At 38.7% G+C, this 21,655-nt stretch overlaps 1 protein-coding gene across 10 annotated transcripts in view; it reads right to left on the bottom strand.

The window, feature by feature from the left end:
* The window catches only part of TRIM37 (tripartite motif containing 37), a 121,112-nt gene that overhangs the window by 36,228 nt on the left and 63,229 nt on the right, over nucleotides 1-21,655 (bottom strand). For all 10 annotated transcript variants that reach the window (XM_055090824.1, XM_055090827.1, XM_024127926.3 and 7 more), the window contains exons 17-19: nucleotides 17,272-17,357; nucleotides 7,756-7,950; nucleotides 431-739 (exon numbers count right to left, since the gene is read on the bottom strand). In XM_055090824.1, the coding sequence (XP_054946799.1) occupies nucleotides 431-739; nucleotides 7,756-7,950; nucleotides 17,272-17,357 (590 nt within the window). The remainder of the gene's footprint in view (nucleotides 1-430; nucleotides 740-7,755; nucleotides 7,951-17,271; nucleotides 17,358-21,655) is intronic.

Below are 21,655 nucleotides of genomic sequence, written 5' to 3'. Positions count from 1 at the left end.
GCACAGCGGCCATGGCCCACGGCCCCAGCCGCTGCACGGCATGCGGGATCTTCCCGGACCGGGGCACGAACCCGTGTCCCCTGCATTGGCAGGCGGACTCTCAACCACTGCGCCACCAGGGAAGCCCTTGTCTACACATTTTAATGTCCAATTCCTATCACAAGAATACATGAATGGCAAGATCCACGAGGTTAAGGATTTTGTCTTGTTTGTTGACCCACAGAGAATAAGCAACCAAGAAATGTTAGCTCTATTACACAGTAGAAAATATACAGAGTCAGTTTTGGATGGGAGAAAAGGCTGTTTGCATTTGTAGTCTTAATTCATTGTGAGGGAGATGTTTGAATATTATTATTCTGAAAATAACCTGTCCTCTAGCTTCCCAAATGACACATGGAGAAATAAAACTAATAGGATCTTTTTCACTTACAGTTTCGTATGTAACAACTGGCAACTGATGACTTTGCCAAGAGCTCCATTCCCAAGTCCTGTAATCTGCTAGAGTTTTCGGTTCCACATGCAGCCAGAGCTGCCCGGTCAGCAGAAAGAAGGCTTGCCGGCATGTCTCCAGAAGCAGCACTGCTGCTTTTTATTTCTGGAAGTGTATTCTTTACATCAGTTTTCATACATCGAACTTCAGCTATTTGAGTTTTGAGTCTTTTTAGCATCTTTAAATCAGAGGGAACTCGCCACATTGCCTGCTGCTTCCTTTGGTCTTTATCTTTTCGAGAATATGACGCTTCAGAGAGAAAGTGACAAGTCATGTTAATATAGACTTTAACATTCATGAAACCATTCTATACTGTGACTATAAGCAAATTTGAGGTGTAAATAACTTAAGGTGCTTTAGGTGGTATCAACATAAAAGCATGCATTAAATCCCATTAATGAAAATAAAGACAGACACAAGTATCCTAACTCTATTCACACCTACAAAGTTAAAATCTGGGTCATATTATAATCACTCAAATCTGAATTATGTATTTACTTCTAAAAGTTTTAAAAGCTGCCCTACTGCCTGGGCTTTCTTCTTTATAGTTTTCCACTTTTCTCAAATTTTCTATACTGAGCTTTTATTATGTTCACACACACAAAAAAAAACCCAGAAAAAACATAAACCTAGAAGCCACTTAGTCTAATATGCTATACATAGTATATAAAAAAAATATTCTAACTGAATTTAAAAAATTGATTTACTGAACTATCATCCAATGTAGATACAGCTATTAAGTGCCATGGAATATCATAAAAAACTAGTTCCTTGTCACTGAGTCTCTGCAGCCACTAAACTAACAATGCTTTCTCTCTTCTAAGAGAAAGTAGTAAAAGTTGTTTTTAATTTCGCCCACCCAAATATTAAGAAGAGAGGAATGATCAAGGAAAACACACACTTTCTATGCAGGAAGAGCAAATGAGGTAGATATTTTGGAAATCAAAGAACATTATGACTGACTCAAAGCAAAAAGAAACCAAGTTCCCTACCCCAAAAAATAACGCCCCCCCCCAAAAAAAACAGGGGACCAACAGATACCCTAAGTAGACAAAAGAACAATTCGGAATGATAGCTGAACCTGCTTACACACTGTAACAATCTACTGCCATATAACAGGGCAAAGGTAGCATCGTAGTGTGTCCAACAGCTATCCCCCCACTTCTACCATGCGAAAAGAACCCAGATTGTGTTCAGGTATTAGGTGGGCAGCAGTGTGCTCTGGATGGTTAGGTCCATCCTTTGTTCGGCCCCAGAGGATATGAGTCTAGGACTGGTCTAAGCTCATTCCTCTTTGAGCATATAGGGTGGGCACATGACTCAGAGTTTCAGCCAAAAGCTGGGGGGAGGGGAGGCAGAGATTTTCTATCCTGATAGGGAGATTTTATTATGTTGGGTGATATAGATAATAAGTAGAGGAGCTTGAATTCAAACGAAGGAGTCTGCCTCCAAAGTCAGTGATCTTAATAACTGGTCTCCAGCGTCACGGAATAAGTTTCTTTTCCATCCAGTCTTTTCTTTCCTGCTAGTGACACATTCTTGTGAATAAATGATGTATGAAGCTGTGGCAGTCATCTTATTGCCATGACAGAAGAGGCAAGAGAACTGCAGGAAGACCATCCCTTGCCCTGCCTTTAAATACCTGATGAACCTGGAATCACTGACCTCCAGACTTAATATACATAATAAAGTGCCTTTATTATTATTAGTTAAGCCACGATTAGCAGCATTTTGTTACTTGCAGTTGAAAGCAAGAATAAGAGAGAGGTTTTAGAAATCCAGGATTTGGTCGCAGATCTACCATTTAGTTGCTGTAACTTTCTTTAAGCCCTCCAACTTCTGAGTCCACTTATTTATTTGTAAAATGAAGACAATAATATACATGCAACAGGACTGTTGTGAAGCTAAGAAGATTCAATGTCTGTGAAAACACTCTGTAGCACATTCCCATTCAACCCATTGTCCACCAAGATGTCAGGGCAGTTTTCTAAAACCCAAATCAGATATTACTTTCCCGCTTAGATTCACTGAGGAAAGCACCAGCATGGCACACAGGGCCCTACATTATCTGATTCCACCTTCACTCTCAGTGGCTTTATCTTCTGCCTCTATCCCAAACGTATCCAATCTTTTGGAACTGTTTGCATCTCTAACATACCAGCCATGTTCTATCTCGCTTTCATCCTTTTCACACGTCCTCTTTCCTTTGCTCTACTAACCCAAACTCATCAGGTATAATCTGAAATGTCTCCATCTTCAGGCACCTAAACCACCAACTGCTCCCCTTCTTTCAAATCAATTCTCACCTAATTTTGTAGAGCACAGGGAGTCCACTTCTACTGCAGCACTTATCACATTACAGTAAGGAAGACAAACATGTAGAATGTGAACAACTTAAGGGCTGAGATTACATCTTAGTGATCTTTATATTCCAGGCCAAGCAGCCTATGGCACAAAATACTCAAAATGTTTTGCTAAATAAAATCTTTGTGGTTCCCATCTCCCACCCCACATCTACCTGGACTTAAATATGAAAACCTGTATTAAACCACATGGTTCAGTTTATTATTACTAGAAACTGACAAGAATTTTTAAAAGTAGGAAGCCCAAATGGGAAAATACAAAACAGACTTAAACAAACCTCCATCATCTGAAAAATCAGTTAATAAACAATTACTGAGTTTGTTTCAAATGCTAAGCACTGTGCTAGGCAGGGGATATTAACAGTGAACAAGACGAACACTCAGTCTTTGCCCTCACAAAGCTCTCAATCCACTTCAGTGCTGTGTGGTTAAGTGCTAAGACAGGAGAGTGCAAGGTGCTGTGGAATTTCACCAAAGGAAACTGACAACTTAAGGATACTTACTGCACTGATGACGAGAAGCCTTCCTGAATCTGCCAAGTTATAAGGTTAATAGAACTGAGAGTCTCAGCTTCTCCTCCAGACTTCAGTAACTGTCAATGCTGTCACCCTTCTCTTGGTCACCTAAGCCACTTCAGAGTCCTCTTTACCATGTTACAATTAGTTGCCAAGCCCCATAAACTATACCTTTACAAGCATAACTGTTTGCTGTAAGTAAAATCTTAATTATACATTGCCTAGGTTAAACTGTTCCCTAGAGGTTAAGTAGAACTTTTATAATATCAAAAGATTCTGAAGACCTTATCCCAGCTCCACATATTTTTAAGCATATCATGACTGAGAAAATACACAGAAATGTAGGAATTTGTCCTCTCATACTAGGAACCACAAATAAACTTCTACAAGGGCACCCTGATTAGATTTTCATGTCTGATAGCTTTGCTTTCTCAGCCCTGCAAGCTTTCTAAAATACAGTTTGAATCAAACTATTCCTAAACTGAAACAATGGCTCCCCACTGTCCACTATGAATAAATTCCTCAGGCAAGCATGAAAGGCCTTCCACAGAACAGATCCAACTTGACTTTCCACTTCTATTTACCACTACTGCCCCTTACGATGTTCTTTTTTACGGCACAGTGGTTAAGAACAAAAACCTGCAGTGAGTCTGATACGTGACAGGTGTTCACTCAATATGTGTTGAAAGAAACAAAAGGATAATAAAGGAAAACTACGAAAAACTCTATGCCAACAAATTTGATAATCTAGATGTAATGGACCAATTCCTTGAAAGGCAATCTGCCAAAACTCACACAAGAAGAAATAGACAATATGAATAGGCCTGCATCTATTAAAGAAATTTAATCAGTAACTGATACCTTTCCAAAACAGAAAGCATCTGTCCCACATGGGTCCACTGATAAATTCTACCAAACATTTAAAGAAGAAATTATATAAATTCTCTACAATCTCTGCAAGAAGCAGAGGGAACACTTCCTTACTCAATCTATGAGGTCAGCATTACTCTAATACCAAAACCAGATGAAGACATTACAAGAAAACTACAGACCAGTATCTCTGATGAACATAGATGCCAAAAATCCTCAACAAAATATTAGCAAACTGAATTCAACAACGTATTTAAAAAATCATACACCAGGGCTTCCCTGGTGGCGCAGTGGTTGAGAGTCCGCCTGCCGTTGCAGGGGACGAGGGTTCGTGCCCCAGTCTGGGAGGATCCCACGTGCCGTGGAGCGGCTGGGCCCGTGGGCCACGGCCGCTGGGCCTGCGCGTCCGGAGCCTGTGCTCCGCAACGGGAGAGGCCACAGCAGTGAGAGGCCCGCGTACTGCAAAAAAAAAAAAAAAAAAAAAAAAAATCATACACCACAGCCAAGTGGGATTTATCCCAGGTATGCAAGGCTGGTTCAACATTCGAAAATCAATTAATGTAATCCATCACATTATATCAACAGATGCAAAAAAAGGCATTTGACAAAATCCAACAACCATTCACAATAAGACCTCAGAATAAAGGGGGAACTTCCTTAACTTGATAAAGAATATCTATGGAAAACCTACAGGGCTTCCCTGGTGCTGCAGTGGTTAAGAATCCGCCTGCCAATGCAGGGGACACGGGTTCGATCTCTGGTCTGGGAAGATCCCACATGCTGCGGAGCAACTAAGCCCATGTGCCACAACTGCTGAGCCTGTACGCTAGAGCCCACGAGCCACAACTACCGAGCCCTTGTGCCACAACTACTGTGCCATGCTTAGAGCCCATGCTCCGCCACAAGAGAAGCCACCACGCTGCAATGAAGAGTAGCGCCTGCTCACCACAATTAGAGAAAGGCTGTGTGCAGCAATGAAGACCCAACGCAGCCAAAAATTAAAAATAAAATAAAATAAATTTATATATAAAAAAGAAAACCTACAGCTAGTATCATACTTTATGGTGAGAAACTTGAAGCTTTCCCATCAAGATCAGGAACACCTTTTCACCCCTCCTTTTTAATCTCTACCGGAAGTTCTAGCTAATGCAGTATGACAAAAAAAGGAAATTAAAGTATACAGATTGAGAAGGAAAGAATACGCAAAGAATCAAAAATGAACATCAAAATCCAAGCAATCTTTTTAATAAAAAGAAAGCTGGATCTTTTTCTAACATTAGCCTTTAAATATCCTCTCAAAGAAAGGTTATTTTCATTTGGCTTCCATGACTCTGTTCTCTCTCCTTTCCAAAGCCTCTTCATCTGACTCATCTTCCACACACTCAATAAAAATAGACGTTCATCATGATTATGTCCCTAGTCCCTTTCTTTGAAAAACTTTCTTGAAACTCACCCCTTTGCAATCTTACTCCCTTAGTTTTAATTAGCCAGTATCACTTCTAGGCAAATAACTGCCTGTATTCCAGTTCTTAATTTTTAGCTGTCTACTGGGCATCTCTACTGTGATATCCCACTAGTATGTCAAACTCAAGATGTTTAAATCCAAGCCTTGCTCTTTCTCTCTTCTATTTCCCCCATCCTCCTTGTCATCAGCATTTTAATCACTTGGATTTGAAACTCAAGTCATCTCATTTATATTATTAATTTTAACAGAAAGCTAAACTTTCAGAGAACCAAGATCTTACTCTGTTTATGTAGTCTGCATTTTTTTCCAATGACATTGAATATTTTTCAAAAACATGATTTTACCTGTCTATAAAATATGCTATTCCATGGCAAAACTGTAATTTTTCAACCATAACTGTATTGTTGGATATTTTCAACAACTCTGATTATTTTCTCTTTGGAATATATTCCTAGAAGTGAAGTTACAGGATTAAAGGATAGAGGTATTTTACACCTACTACAAAATTTTCCTTCAAAATGGTTAAACCAATGTATACATCTACCTACAGAAACAGAACTTTTCTGTTTCACTAGGTCTTTGCAAACAACACTGGTTATAAATTAAGCTAAACCTTTGCCAATGCGATGTTTTTTTTTTTAAGGGTATTTCTTTGTTGATCACAAGAACTATGTGTAATTTTTATTTTCTTCTTTACAATTTTCTGTATTTTAAAAGTTTTCTAAAACAAAAATGCCTCAGGAAAAAAATGTAAAATTATATACAATGTGGTAAGTACTACAAGAGTACAGGCATAATACAAAATGTACTCGGACCATAGATAAAACGCAACTGTTTCATAACCTGATTGGAGACAGTCAGATTGAGGACCCAGGCTTCCAGGAAGTATACCTTAGGAAAAAAGAGGCCTAAATAATCCAAGCTCCAATCTATTCCCCACTAGAGTACCTCTATTTCTCTGTTTTCTACACTGAGACTCTGCCTTAAACTCTACTTGAAAAATGAGTTCTGCTGCATTAAAGAAGCATCAAAATCACTGTTGTAAATCATTGATTTAATCTGTACAGTAACTGTTGTTTAGGAAGGTAGAAAAATGTTCAGTAGGGACTTCCCTGGTAGCACAGTGGTTAAGAATGCGCCTGCCAATGCAGGGGACACGGGTTCGATCCCTGGTCCGGGAAGCATCCACAGTCTGTGGAGCAACTAAGCCCGTGCACCACAGCTACTGAGCCTGTGCTCTAGAGACCGCGAGACATACCTACTGAGCCCACATGCCACAACTACTGAAGTCTGTGCTCCTAGAGCCCGTGCTCCACATCAAAGTGAAGCCACTGCAATGAGAAGCCCGTGCACTGCAACAAAGAATAGGCCCTGCTCGCTGCAACTAGAGAAAGCCTGCACACAGCAACAAAGACCCAACGCAGCCAAAGAAAAATGTTCAGAATATTTTAGGAAGCTTTCCAACAAAAATGGTTCTTAAAATGTGTCATTTTAAAGTAAATGCCTATGTCTAAAAGTTTCAAAAAGTCCAGGTTTGACTATACATTTAAATTGTGTATGTGTATACATTGTATTACAGTAACACAAATGTAACTCCTCTTTAACAAATAAGTTTTCAAAAAAAATACTGCTAATTGGTATACATTTTTAGGCTATTAAACATCAAAACATGAGTAAACCTTCTTTTCTATTTTTAACTTAGACACAGTTCCAGTAACAAGTTAGGGTATTCATGAAGCCTGCAAAACTCGAAGTCCATCCACAAAGAGGACAACTGTGCTTCATATGGATCAAACTGTCAATCAGTCACAATCTAAAAGGCAAATCATATAAAAACCTTCTTACAGGGATTTTGACATTATTTTTGCACAAAACACCTTTGAACAATAACAACAAAAAATTGATTTGATTGATATATTTTTATAACATACAATGAAAAATCAATTTGCTACAGAAACATACCATGTTCCAACACTTAAGATACTTGGGTTCAAATTTAAGAGTTCTTTTGGAGAAGCACAGAAAAATGGGAAATTATTGTTAATATTTTACCTGTGGGCTGCAAAAGTGAAGCAGGCGGGCGAGGCTGTAAGCTCCACAAATTTTCCATACTGCTCCGGTCCTTAAGGTCCAACAAATGTATTAATATTAAAGGATCAATGTCTAATAAACTACTGGTAGCAGCAGAGCATAAATGTGCTCTTCTTGACATTCTGCTACTGGCACCCATATAGCCATGGTTACTACCTGCAAAAGAAAGAGACGTAGAAAATGAAAGCTATATAATTGGACAAATTTAATAAGAAAGAAAGAAAAAGTAAACTGGTTGATGTTGTTTGAGTACTTGTCTATGGACCTCTTAGGAGTTGGTGTTCATGATAAGAAGCAATAGAAGAAACCATATTGCCCATAGAGGTGTACAAAGAACAGTGGCTGACGACTGGCCTCATTACTACTCAAAATTCAGGCATAATCCTCAACCCCATCCTGAACCCTAGAAATAAAAAGGTGACAATGTGTACAGTATATATGGTTAGGGGTATGAGGGTAAGGAAAAGGAGAATATATCACATAACCCAGTGGTCTTGGATCAAAGTCAAGCTCCCTGGTATAACAGATCCCAAGGAACTAGACACCAAAATAGCGGAAGTCTTCTCCAGGTCTCTGGACAGCAAAATGCTCAGGTCATGATGGTTTGGCAGACGTTTTTTCTAGTTTGATTAAATACTGAAGTACAGTTTGAAGATTTCAGACTTACCCTCTTAATGACTGATGCATAATATAGACATCTGAAAATAATGTCATCTCTGTATTACCTGTATTGAACTAATAAGCTCCTTAAGCCAAGGAAACCATCTGACTTCTCTCCAGCGCCTAGTACAATGCCTAACAAGTATTAGGTATGGAAATGTTGGTTAAAACTGACCTCCTTAAATAAAACTATTTAAATATATTCTAAAAAACCACAACATTAAATAATGTTACACGCAGCAAAGTCTTAAAGTAGTTAATATAAAAATAGCATTAAATAATCAGGTTCTGACTATTCATGAGTGTTTCCAAAGAGATGGGGAAAAAAAAAAAGGAAAAACTTAGGAGAAAAGTTTAGTTATTCAAAAGCTTCAGGCCAGTTATTTACTTATATGTTTTTCATCTATATTCACATTCTTATGTCCTTACCTTCTCCTACTTCTTCATCCTCTTCCTTTTTTTAAAAAAATTTATTTATTTTATTTATTTATTTTTGGCTGCATTGGGTCCTCATTACTGTGTGCGGGCTTTCTCTAGTTGTGGCGAGTGGGGGCTTCTCTTCGTGGCAATGCACAGACTTCTCATTGCAGTGCCTTCTCCTGTGACGGAGCACGGGCTCTGGGCGCGCGGGCTTCAGTAGTTGTGGCTCGCGGGCTCTAAAGCCACAGGCTCAGTAGTTGTGGCGCACAGGCTTAGTTGCTCCACAGCATGTGGGATCTTCCTGGACCAGGGCTCGAACCCGTGTCCCCTGCACTGGCAGGCGGATTCTTAACCACTGTGCCACCAGGGAAGTCCCCATCCTCTTCCTCTTCTAAGGATTATCCCATTACCAATTTTTCTTTCAGCCCCTGTACCCACTGCAACTCCTATTTTAGAAGGCAGAAAACTATCCCCCCTCCACCTCGAAACTGTTTCTTAGCCCTTTTCCTTTACTAGGGAGTTCCCGAATCAGGCTGCATATTAGTCAGGTGGAGGAAATTTTAAAATTCTTGGCCCTACTCCAGATGTACTGAACGAGAATATTAGAGTGGGATCCAGGACCTTTTTCCAAAAAGCTACTCAGGTGGTTCTGATTGTTTAGTAAATAAACTCAGTAGCCCAGAACATGGTATCTACTGCCCGGATATCCAGTTCTTCTTTAAAAACAAAAGTTGCTCATTCTCCCATGTTAAATGGACTCCCAGTACAGAAAGGAGCATTAACAGTCTTCTGTTTCTAACCACTCTTCCAGGTCACTACTCTCACCAATGAACAGAAACTCCTTTCCTCTGTGGTTCATGCCCTTCAGCTACTCCCTCCCTCCCATGTTCCCATCCTTTCTACTCACTATCACATTCATCCACGGGCATCAAAGACTTTAGCATCTATTTCAGTTTCCCTCTCTCAGAGCTAACACTGCCATTATTCTGGGTGTGTGTGCGTGCGTGCGTGTATGTGCGTGTATGTCTGTCTCATACATAAGTATACAGCCTAGTGTATGGTCACAAATTAATGGCACCCCAAAATTCCTCCATGCCTCCTAAAATTGCTCATTAACCTTCCTCCTCAAAGGTAACTTCCATCCAGATTTAAACACCATAGATTAGTTTTGCCTGTTTTTGAACTTTACATAAATGTAATGATAGAGTTGTACTCATATCCTGCTTCTTTGCTCAACATGATATTCATGAGATTCATCTATATTGCTATATATAGCAGTTTATTCATTTTCATTATTTCTGTGCAGGGCTCCAAAATGTGAATATATCCAGTTTCTTTCCTTATTACTATTAGGAAAGAATTTGGGTTGCTTTTAGCTTTTGGCTACTAGGAATAAAGCTACTGAACTTACAAGCAGATATCTACTCTTGAACTTCACTAGGAAAACAAAAAAAAAAACACCACCTCATAAAAAAGAAAATGGATCCTCTCCTCCTAAGCCAAGCCAGATTAATCCTGCTAAAATATTACATTGATCTATCTAAGCTCTGTGCCTGTATGCATTAGCATGACATTCAAGGTTCTACACAGTCTAGACCCAAACCACCTTTCTAGTCTTCTCCAGTTTTTCACAACCTTTACTTTGTTATAAATTACATTTATATTTTTTAAATTAAAAACACAAGAAAACAAAACCACCTGAAAAAGAACAATGCTGCTCTAACTTATCTTGTAAAATTCGACTGGCAAACACCACCTCCCACTCCGTTGGAACTGGGAAAGCCATAGGATGTGTTTGTTCAGCATCAGCCCATATTGCCCAACAGTTTTCCAAAGGAGTGGTATCAATTTTCATTCCTACCAGCAGGCTGTGAGAGTTTCCATCTCTCCAAATGCTTTCAATATTTAATATTGCCAGTTTAAAATGTATTAGCCATTACAGTGGGTATGCAATGGTATCATAATGTGGTTTTTATCTGGCATTTCCTGAAAAAGAGAATGAACAGAATCTCAGAGACCTGTGGAACCCCACCAAGTGTACCAACATACACATAATGGGAGTTAGAGAGGAGGAGAAAGAATATTATTTGAAGAAAAATGGATAAAAATTTCCCACATATAATGAAATCTATTAATCTAAACATCCAAAAACTCAACTCAACAAACTTCACGTAGGATAAACTCAAGAGATCCACAGTGGGACACATCACAATTTGCGTTTCTCTGACAAAAGAGGCTGAGCACCTTTAAAAAATGTGTAATGGTCATCTAGACGGCCTCCTTTGTGAAGTGTCTATTCTTTTTTTGGCGGTACGCGGGCCTCTCACTGTTGTGGCCTCTCCCATTGCGGAGCACAGGCTCCGGACGCGCGGGCTCAGCAGCCATGGCTCACGGGCCCAGCCGCTCCGCAGCATGTGGGATCTTCCCGGACCCGGGCACAAACCTGTGTCCCCTGAATCAGCAGGCAGACTCTCAACCACTGCGCCACCAGGGAAGCCCTGTGAAGTGTCTATTCTTGTCTTTTGTCTTTTTTACTAAGAGGTTGGCTTACCTTTTTCTTATTGATTTGTAAAAGTTCTTTATATATTATGGATAAATCTTTTGAAAAATATTTTTAATTAATTCATTTATTCTAATGAATAAAAATTATGATACTTATTTTAAAAAAGCAATATACATTAATAGACCAGACTGCACACCTGTGGTCTTCTAAGCAGCCAGTTATACGGGTCTGGAGATCAATACATGGCAGTCCCATAGGCCTCTCAAGATCAACATGGATCAAACGGAATATACTATCTTCTGCTCCTGGACTCATTCGCTTATGTAATGGCACGGGCTAACCTAGAAACGTTAAGGATCATCCCCACATCTCCACCAACTCCAACCAATCCAGTAAGACACTCCCAAGTTGTGTAGATGCTATTTAACATCTCTCAAAAGGTTTCTTCTTCTTTACCTTGTCTGCTATTACCTTAGGCCCTGAAAATTTCTCTCCTGGAATATTGAAGTAGTTTTTTTTCTTTCTTTCTTTTGGCCCTGCCACACAGCTTATAGGATCTTAATTCCCTAACCAGGGACTGAACCCGTACCCTCAGCAGTGAAAGCACGGAGTCCTAACCACTGGACTCTCAGGGAATTCCCGCAGTAGTTTTCTAACTAATCTTATCTCATCCATTTTCCACTATAAAGACAAATTTGATCACATTCGCTTTTAAAGACCTTTAGTGGGAACTTCCCTGGTGGTGTAGTGGTTAAGAATCCACCCGCCAATGCAGGGGACACGGGTTCGAGCCCTGGTTGGGGAAGATCCCACATGCCGCGGAGCAACTAAGCCCGTGTGCCACAACTACTGAGCCTGCGTGCTACAACTACTGAAGCCCATGCACCTAGAGTCCGTGCTCCACAACAAGAGAAGCCACCGCAATGAGAAGCCCGCACACTGCAACAAAGAGTAGCCCCTGCTCTCCGCAACTAGAGAAAAGCCCACGCACAGCAACGAAGACCCAATGCACATTTGTTTATTTATTAAAAAATAAATTAAAAAAAAAGACCTTTAAAGCCCAAACTCCTTAGTCTGGCAAATAAGACTTTCCATTACCTAATCTTGTTCCGGCTTACCAATCTCACACTGGCCCGCCCCCATATAAACTAAACTCTCAAATATTTGAAGTTCCCAAAAAGGACAATGCTGCGACTTCTGCCTAGAATGCCTTTGCTCTTTAATCTCATTATTTCCCTGTTCGCCTAATGAACTCAGCTCATCTTTAAACAGCAAGATCAAGCATCACTCTGTCTCTCTGAAACCTTTTTTTACCCATTTCCAATTAGCTGTTCTTTCCATTTTTGGTGTCACTCTGTATCTATATTTATAACCACAAAGTTTTACAATGACTAGTGCTGCAAAAGTGATGCTCATTCATTTTATAAACCCAATGAACAACACAATGGCTGATACCTAGTGGGTATTCACTAAACATTTGTGGAACAAGTAACCTTAAAAATCTTTAATCTGAAATATATAACAGATGTTTTGAGTAATAACTTTATACAATGTCAATTTGTTTTACAAATGTATTATACTGCCAAAACTTTTTAGTTCTGAAATTAGAAGTATTATTGCAGTGTTTCATAAGCTACACATGGCAGGCAATTATATCGACAGAATATATTTTTCATACTCAGCTGATTCAACTAGCTAATGTTCTACATTAGAAAAATATTTAAAACCCTTTTCAGCACATATTATTAAGCCTAAATTCTCTTGCAACGAAAAGAAAATAACTGAATAAACTGAAAGCAATTCTTATGGGAATGAGGCCACCTGAGTCACTAAATATTTGTTTTAAGCTATATCATTATTTAATACTGTCTAAAAAATTAAGTTTAGTAAATACTATTTTACTATATACCTAGGCTTCTGTATAAGAAAGATCTCCTGTTTAATGGACAACTTAACATCTTAATTGTAGTAGATCAAACACTTACAAGGCAAGTATGAAGGATAAAAGCTTATTATGTCCACAATAAGCAGTTAAGAGGTACACAAAACAAAAGAGGTAAAATATAACATAAAAACATTAAACATGGAGTAGGGGTAGGGAGGGGAATAAAAATTCAGGGTTGTTAGAATGTGTTCAAACTTAAGAAATCAGCAATTTAAAGTAATCATGTGTCTGTATGTATGTGTGTGTGTGTTACCTCATGGTAACCACAAACTAAAAAGCCATAGATACACACACAAAAAAGAGAAAGAAATCTAAACTAACACTAAAGATTGTCATCAAATCATAAGGGAAGAGAGCAAAAGAAGAATGGAACAAAAAAGAAATACAGAAACAGAAAACTATTAACAAAAAGGCAATAAGTACATACCTATCAATAGTTACTTTAAACATAAGTGGACTAAACCCACCAATCAAAAGACACAGAGTGGCCCAGGGGATACAAAAACAAGACCCATATATATGTACCTACAAGACTCATTTCAGATATAAAAACACCCACAGACTGAAAGTGACAGGATAGAAAAAGGTATTCCATGGAAACAGAAATGAAAAAAAACCTGGGGTAGCAATATTTACATCAGACAAAACAGACTTAAAACAAAGTCCATAACAAAGACAAAGAAGGTCAATATGTAATGATAAGGGGATCAATCCAACAAGAAGATACAACAATTGTAAATAAATATGTACCCAACGTAGGAGCACCTAAATACATAAAGCAAATGTTAATAGACATAAAGGGAGAAATTGACAGTAACACAATAACAGTAGGAGACTTTAACACCCCATTTACATCAATGGATAGATCACACAGACAGAAAATCAATAAGGAAACACTGGCATTAAATGACGCATTAGACCACTGGTCTTAAATGACACATTAGTCCATCTATTAGATGGACTTAATAGAGATATATAGATATAGATCTCTATATACAGAATATCCTACCCAAAAGCAGCAGAGTTCACATTCTTTTCAAGTGCACAGGCAACATTATTCTCCAGGACAGATCACATGCTAGGCCACAAAACAAGTCTCAGGAAATTAAAGAATGAAATCATAACAAGCATCTTTTCTGACCACAACACTAAGAGACTAGAAATCAACTACAAGAAAAAAACTGCAAACAACACAAACATGTGGAGGCTAAACAATATGCTACTGAACAACTGAAGAAATCTAAGAGGAAATAAAAAAATACCTGGAGACAAATGAAAACAGAAACACAATGATCCAAAAACTATGGAACACAGCAAAAGCAATACTAAGGGAAAAGTTTACAGCAATACAAGCCTACCTCAGGAAGTAAGAAAAATCTCAAATAAACAACATAACCTTACACCTAAAGGAACTAGAAAAAAAAAGAAAAAGAAAAAACAAAACCCAAAGTTAGTAGAAGGAAAGAAATAGTTACAACTGACACAACAGAAATACAAAGAGACACATCAGATCATAAGAGATTACTACAGACAATTATATGCCCATAAAATGGAAAACCTAGAAGAAATGGATTATTACTAGAAATATGCAGTCTCCCAAGACTGAATCAGGAAGAAATAGAAAATTAGGAACAGACTGATTACCAGTAATAAAATTTCAACTGAATCAGTAATAAAAAAACTTAACTCCCAACAAACAAAAGTCCAACACCATATGGCTTCACAGGTGAATTCTACCAAACATTTAAAGAAGAGTTAACACCTATTCTTTTCAAGCTATTCCAAAAAATTGAAGAGGAAGTAATGCTTCCAAACTCATTATATGAGGCCAGCACCACTCTGATACCAAAACCAAAGACACCACCAGAAAAGAAAATTACAGACCAATATCAATGATGAACGTAGTAACAAAAATGCTCAACAAAACTTTAGCAAACAAAATTCAACAAAACATTAAAAAGATCAGACACTGTGATCAAGTGGGATTTATCCCAGGGATGCAAGGATGGCTCAATCAATGTGATACACCACATTAACAAATTACAGAATAAAAATTGCTCATTGGAATAAATGCAAGAAAAGCTTCTGACAAAATTCAACATCCATTTATGATAGAAACTATAAACAAAGTGGGTATAAAGGGAACATATCCCAACATAATAACAATATCAATAACAATAACAACATTATGTTATCATAATAACAATATCCCATATATAACAAGCTCACAGCTCACATCATACCCAACAGTGAAAAGATGAAAGCATTTCCTCTGTGATCAGGAACAAGACAAGGATGTCCACTCACCACTTTTATTCAACATAATACTGGAAGTCCTAGCCACAGCAATTAGACAGGAAGAAAAATTTTTTTTAAATCCAAATTGGAAAGAAAGAAGTAAAACTGTCACTGTTTGCAGAAGACATGATACTATACATAGGAAACCCTAAAGATGTCACCAAAAAACTACTAGAACTCTTCAACAAATTCAGTAAAGTTTCAGGATACAAAATTAATACAAAACAAAAATCTGTTGCATATCTATACTCTAGTAACAAACTATCAGAAGGAGAAATTAGAAAATCATCTCATTTACAATTTCATTAAGAAGAAAAAAATACCCAGGAATAAATCTAACCAAGGAGATAAGAGTTGCACTCTGAAAACTGTTAAGACATTGATGAAAGAAACTGAAGACAACACAAATGGAAAGATACACTGTGCTCACAGATAGGAAGAATTAATATTGTTAAAATGACCATACTACCCAAGGCAATCTAGATTCAAACACCAACAGCATTTTTCACAGAACTAGAAGAATCCTAATATTTGTATGGAAACACAAAAGACCCTGACGAGCCAAAGCAATCTTGAGAAAGAACATAGCTGGAGGTATCATACTCCCTGATTTCAAACTACACTACAAAGCTACAGTCATCCAAACAGTATGGGGGACTTCCCTGGTGGTCCAGTGGTTAAGAATCCACCTTCCAATGCAGGGGACACGGGTTCGATCCCTGGTTGGGGGAACTAAGATCCCACATGCCGCGGGGCAACAAAACCCACGCACTCTGGAGCCTGCGTGCCACAACTAGAGAGAAACCCACACACCACAACTACCGAGCCTGTGTGCCACAACAAAAGATCTGGTGTGCCGCAACTAAGACCCGACGCAGCACCAGTAAAGTAGAAGCAGTACAAACTAGCTGATAATTGTTCTAGCCAAGATTCCCATGCTTAATTAAATAGGTCCAAGAACACAAAAGAAACACCTACTATTTAAGTAAGGTTATCCTAGGAGGAGCAGTGTACTTTGGCAAAAAATTGGGTCCACGAAGATGATGTGAGGTTCTAGTCTGGCTATACCAACAACTACCTATGTGATCTAAGCAACTAAATCTCTGAGTTCTTTCCACATATAAAATGAGTTCTCAAAAGGTCCTTTGTAAGTCAAAGATTCAACAATTCTATTCAGATTATTCTTATAATTGAGATAGATATACAAATAAGACTTATGTATCATAAAAAGACAGTTAAGTATATAAAAGTAGATAAGACGATGAACTTTGGATTCAAATAAACTGAAAACTCTAATTCCTCTCTTTCATTTACTTAATTGTGAAAAGACAGCAAGTTGCTTAATTCCTTTACACATCAGTTTCTACAGCTATAAAAAGAAGATAATATTAAAACCTACCTCCAAGAATTTTATAGGCAAATGAGATAAGGTACACATAAAGTGCTTCTGCACAGTGCCTGGTACATAAGAACACATCAAATTTTAGCTATTATTACTGTTTTAAATACTATTAGTAATTCACTCTAAAATCCATACATAAAATATAGCCCTTCTAACACCATGAACCATGTAGAGCAATGGCTGCCACAAATCAAATTCAGAGAAGAGCAAAGAGAAGGCAGAACAGCTTGTGGGGCCTGGCCTCAGTACCTGGAGGTCCTGCTGCAGCTGCATCTTCCATGAGTTCTCCCTCTTCCAATTCCATGTTGTTGTATTCCACATCATTTTCTCCAGACCTAAGAATATACAAAATTCATCATTCCACATAGTAAGTACAATTAACATTACTTGTCACACCTCAGTGAACTTCATAACAATTGTATACAGCTTTCTCCTGTGAAGTAATAGAATATTTCTAAATACAAACTTGAGGGAAAAGACTTTTGTCATTATCACATGTATGGGCAGTATTATTAATGTTCAATCTACCTTTTTAAAATACCAAGATAGGTTGGCAACATTTAATTTTTAAAATAGAAAATCTGAGAACCATTGTAAGCAGAAGAGATTATAGTTTCTAAGAATTCGTAACTTAATGGTAGTAAATTAGGCTTAACACAGTAAGTACACTTTAAGGTTAAGAAAGATGTTTAAATTACTGTATGTGACTAAACACTATTTTCTTAAAATACTATTTCAGAAAAGAGCGTGTTGTCTATCAAAACACAATCACCTTATTTTAAATGACAAAGTACTATATGGAATAGCACTAATCAGTGCTAGTTTTGAGTATTTAAAGAAGTCTTAAAATCAGTTCCTGGACTGACAGCACGAGGAGCTCTACTGATCTGCTTTCCAGTGACATTGGTGAAAATTATTTTTTAAAGCAACCATTTAGAGACTCTGGAAATGGTTCTAAGAGCATATAGCAAATGAAAACATCTCCTCAAAAAAATATACTAAAATTTGGTAACAACAGTGAGTCTGTGGTACTTGAACCAAGACCACTCCCCACCCCCATTCAGTGATACAGAAATTCCACTTCAGACTGGTGCAGCCAAGAACATAAGGCTCCCATTTCCCACAGCTCCCCAATAGAGGAGCAAGACAGCTCCCAGGAGGAGCAAGACATCAGCATTTCTCATCCTGTTCCCAGTTACCTGTGGCTGAGGCTAAAGTCAGGTGTATGTGGCCAAGAGGTAGGGATTCCCTTCTTCTACCCAGACCCAAGGCTCTACCTTGGATGCAGAATGCTGAGGTAACTGGGGCCCAGATCCCCATTGCCCCAATTCACTCATAAAGCAGAAGTCCCAGGCTTGAGAAGACAAACTGAAAAGATCTGAGGCTACAGCCCCCAACTCGCCCATCCCCAATGGGTCAGCTTCTAAAGTGGGAGAAATAAGCACACCTCTGTGCTCACTCCAGCTTCAGAGCTCTGGCTCAGAGATTTTGCCTGCGGGAGGAAGCAGGCTCTAAAAACAGAGCCACAGAGAAAGGTGTAACACTATTAAGAACATAAAAAAATACTCTCAAATGGAATCCAGCAAAACATAAAAAGAATTACACATCAAGGCAGAACAGAATTTAACCAAGGAATACAAAGTTGGTTTAGAATCTGAAAATCAACTAATGTAAAACACCATACCAACAGTATAAAAAAAAAAACAACTACATGATCATCTGAATAGGTGCAGAAGGAGAATATGACAAAATCCAATACCCTTTCATAATAAAAACACTCAATAAACCAGGACTAGAAGAGCATCTATGGAAAACCCACAGCTAACATCACACTTAATGGTGAAAGACTGAACGCTTTCCCTCTAATATCAGGAACAAGACAAGAAAGAATGTCCACTCCCCGCAGTGGTTAAGAAGCCGCCTGCCAATGGAGGGGACACGGGTTCACTCCCTGGTCTGGGAAGATCCCACATGCCGTGGAGCAGCTAAGCCCCTATGCCACAACCTCCTGAGCCTGCGCTCTAGAGCCCACGAGCCACAACCACAACTACTGAACCTGCATACCACAACCGCTGAAGCCCGCGCGCCTAAAGCCCGTGCTCTGCAACAAGAGAAGCCACTGCAATGAGAAGCCCGTGCACCCCAACGAAGAGCCCCGCTCACCGCAACTAGAGAAAGCCCATGTGCAGCAACAAAGACCCAATGCGGCCAAAATAAATAAATAAATCTATTTAAAAAAAAAAAAAAAGAATGTCTACTACCACCAGTTCTATTCAACATTCTATGCAGTGAACTTAGGCAAGAAAAAGAGATAAAAGGCACCCAAATTGGAAAAAAAGAAGTAAAACGAAATCTATTTACAGATGTAATACTGTATATAGAAAAACCTAAAGAATCCATTAAAAAACTGTTAGAACTAATAAACGAGTTAGCAATGTTGCAGGATACAAAAATCAACTGGATTTTCATGTACTTGCAAAAGAACAATCCATAAAGGAAACTTAAAAAGAAAAGTCAATTGCATTTACAATAGCATAAAAAAGAATAAGATACTTAGGAATGAATTAAACAAAAGACGTGTAAAACATATACTCTGAAAATTACAAAACTCTGTTGAAAGATTAAAAACTTCTGATTGGCAAATGACCCTGTTAAGAATATGAAAAGACAAGCTACAGAGTGGGAGAAAGTATTTGCAAAGCATGTATCCAAATCCAACAAAGGACTAGTATCTAATATGTAAAGAACTCTCAAAACTCAACAGTAGTTGCTAAGGGGAAAGTGAACATTATTGTTTAATGGGTATAGAGTTTAGTTTGGGGAGGTGAAAAAAAGTTCTGAAGATAGATGGTGGTGATGGCTGCACAACAATATGAATACTTGGGACTTCCTTGGTGGCGCAGCGGTTAAAAATCCGCCTGCCAATGCAGGGGACACAGCTTTGAGCCCTGATCCGGGAAGATCCCACATGCTACGGAGCAGCTAAGCCCGTGCACCACAACTACCGAGCCTGCGCTCTAGAGCCCGTGAGCCACAACTACTGAAGCCCATGAGCCCAGAGCTCATGCTCCTCAACAAGAGAAGCCACCGCAGTGAGAAGCCCGCGAACCGCAACGAAGAGTAGCCCCCGCTTGCCGTAACTAGAGAAAGCCCGCGGGCAGCAAGACCCAACACAGCCAAAGAGAATACTTAATGCCACTGAACTGACCTGAGAAATGGTTATGAGTATTTTACCATCAAAAAAATTCCAATAAGAAAATAGGCAAAAGACATGAAGAGAAATTTCACCAGTGAGGATATGCCTATGGCAAATTAAGCAAATGAAAAGATGTTCAACATTATTAGCCAATAGGGGAATGTAAATTAAAACCACAATGAGATATCACTAAACACCTATCAAAAATGACTAAAATTGGGACTTCTCTGGTGGTGCAGTGGTTAAGAATCCACCTGCCAATGCTGCGGACATGGGTTCAATCCCTGCTTCAGGAAGATCCCACGTGCCACAGAGCAACTAGCTCACGCGTCACAACTACTGAAGCCCACACGCCCCAGAGCCCGTGGGCCGCAACTACTGAGCCCACATACTGCAACTACTGAAGCCCGCGCCTAGAACCCGTGCTCCACAAGAGAAGCAAGAAGCCCGTGCATCACAACAAATAGGCCCCGCTCACTGCAACTGGAGAAAGCCCACGCGCAGCCAAAAAAAAAGACAAAAATAAAAACTACTGGCAACACTAAATGCTGCTAAGGATGTAGAGAAACTGGATCATGCATATATTGCTCATAGGAATGCAAAAACTAGGAAACTATTTGGCAGTTTTCTCAAAAACTAAACTTTCAATTACCATACAATCCATCAGTTGCACTTATCCAAGAGAAATGGAGACTTTAATGTTCACATGAAAATCTGTACATGAATGTTTATAGTAGCTTTATACATAATAGCCCCAAACTGAAAACAATCCAGATATCCTTCAACAAGCAAATGGTTGAACAAATTGTAGTACATCCACAACACAGACCACTACTCAACATTAAAGCGAGCAAACTACCTATACACACGATAACCTGGATGAATCAATCCCCAGAGAACTATGCAGAGTGAAAAAAAGCCAGTCCCTAAGGGTTACATACTGTATGATTCCATTTACATAACATTCTTTAAATGACAAAATTACAGAAATGGGGAAAACATGGGTAGTTGCAGGGGAGGAAGTTAGGTAGGGGGAAGTGGGTATGGTATAAAACAGCAACATAAGAGATCCTTGTGGTGACTGAAATGTTCTATATCTTGCTTCTGTCTCATCAATATCCTGGTTGTGATGTACTATAGTTTTACAAGATGTTACTTACTACTGGGGAAAATTGGGCAAAGGGTATATGGGATCTTGTATTATTTCCTCCAACTGCAAATGAATTTACAATTACCTCAAAATAAAAAGAAAAAAACAGCAGGAAGAAAATATATAACACTATCATAGAAAGACTGAGGTGGAGGAAGAGAAGAAAGGCGTACTTGATAAATGTGTTCTAGTTAACTAAAAGCTGTTTATAATAACCATTATCCAAATCAACTGTGTATCTATTTCCCCATCTATACAAGGAACTGATCTTAATTTGTAAGAGCTAA

Source organism: Physeter macrocephalus, chromosome 14, assembly GCF_002837175.3.
Source record: "Physeter macrocephalus isolate SW-GA chromosome 14, ASM283717v5, whole genome shotgun sequence".
Classification (NCBI taxonomy): domain Eukaryota; kingdom Metazoa; phylum Chordata; class Mammalia; order Artiodactyla; family Physeteridae; genus Physeter; species Physeter macrocephalus.
This window is presented reverse-complemented; position numbering and strand designations above follow the sequence as displayed.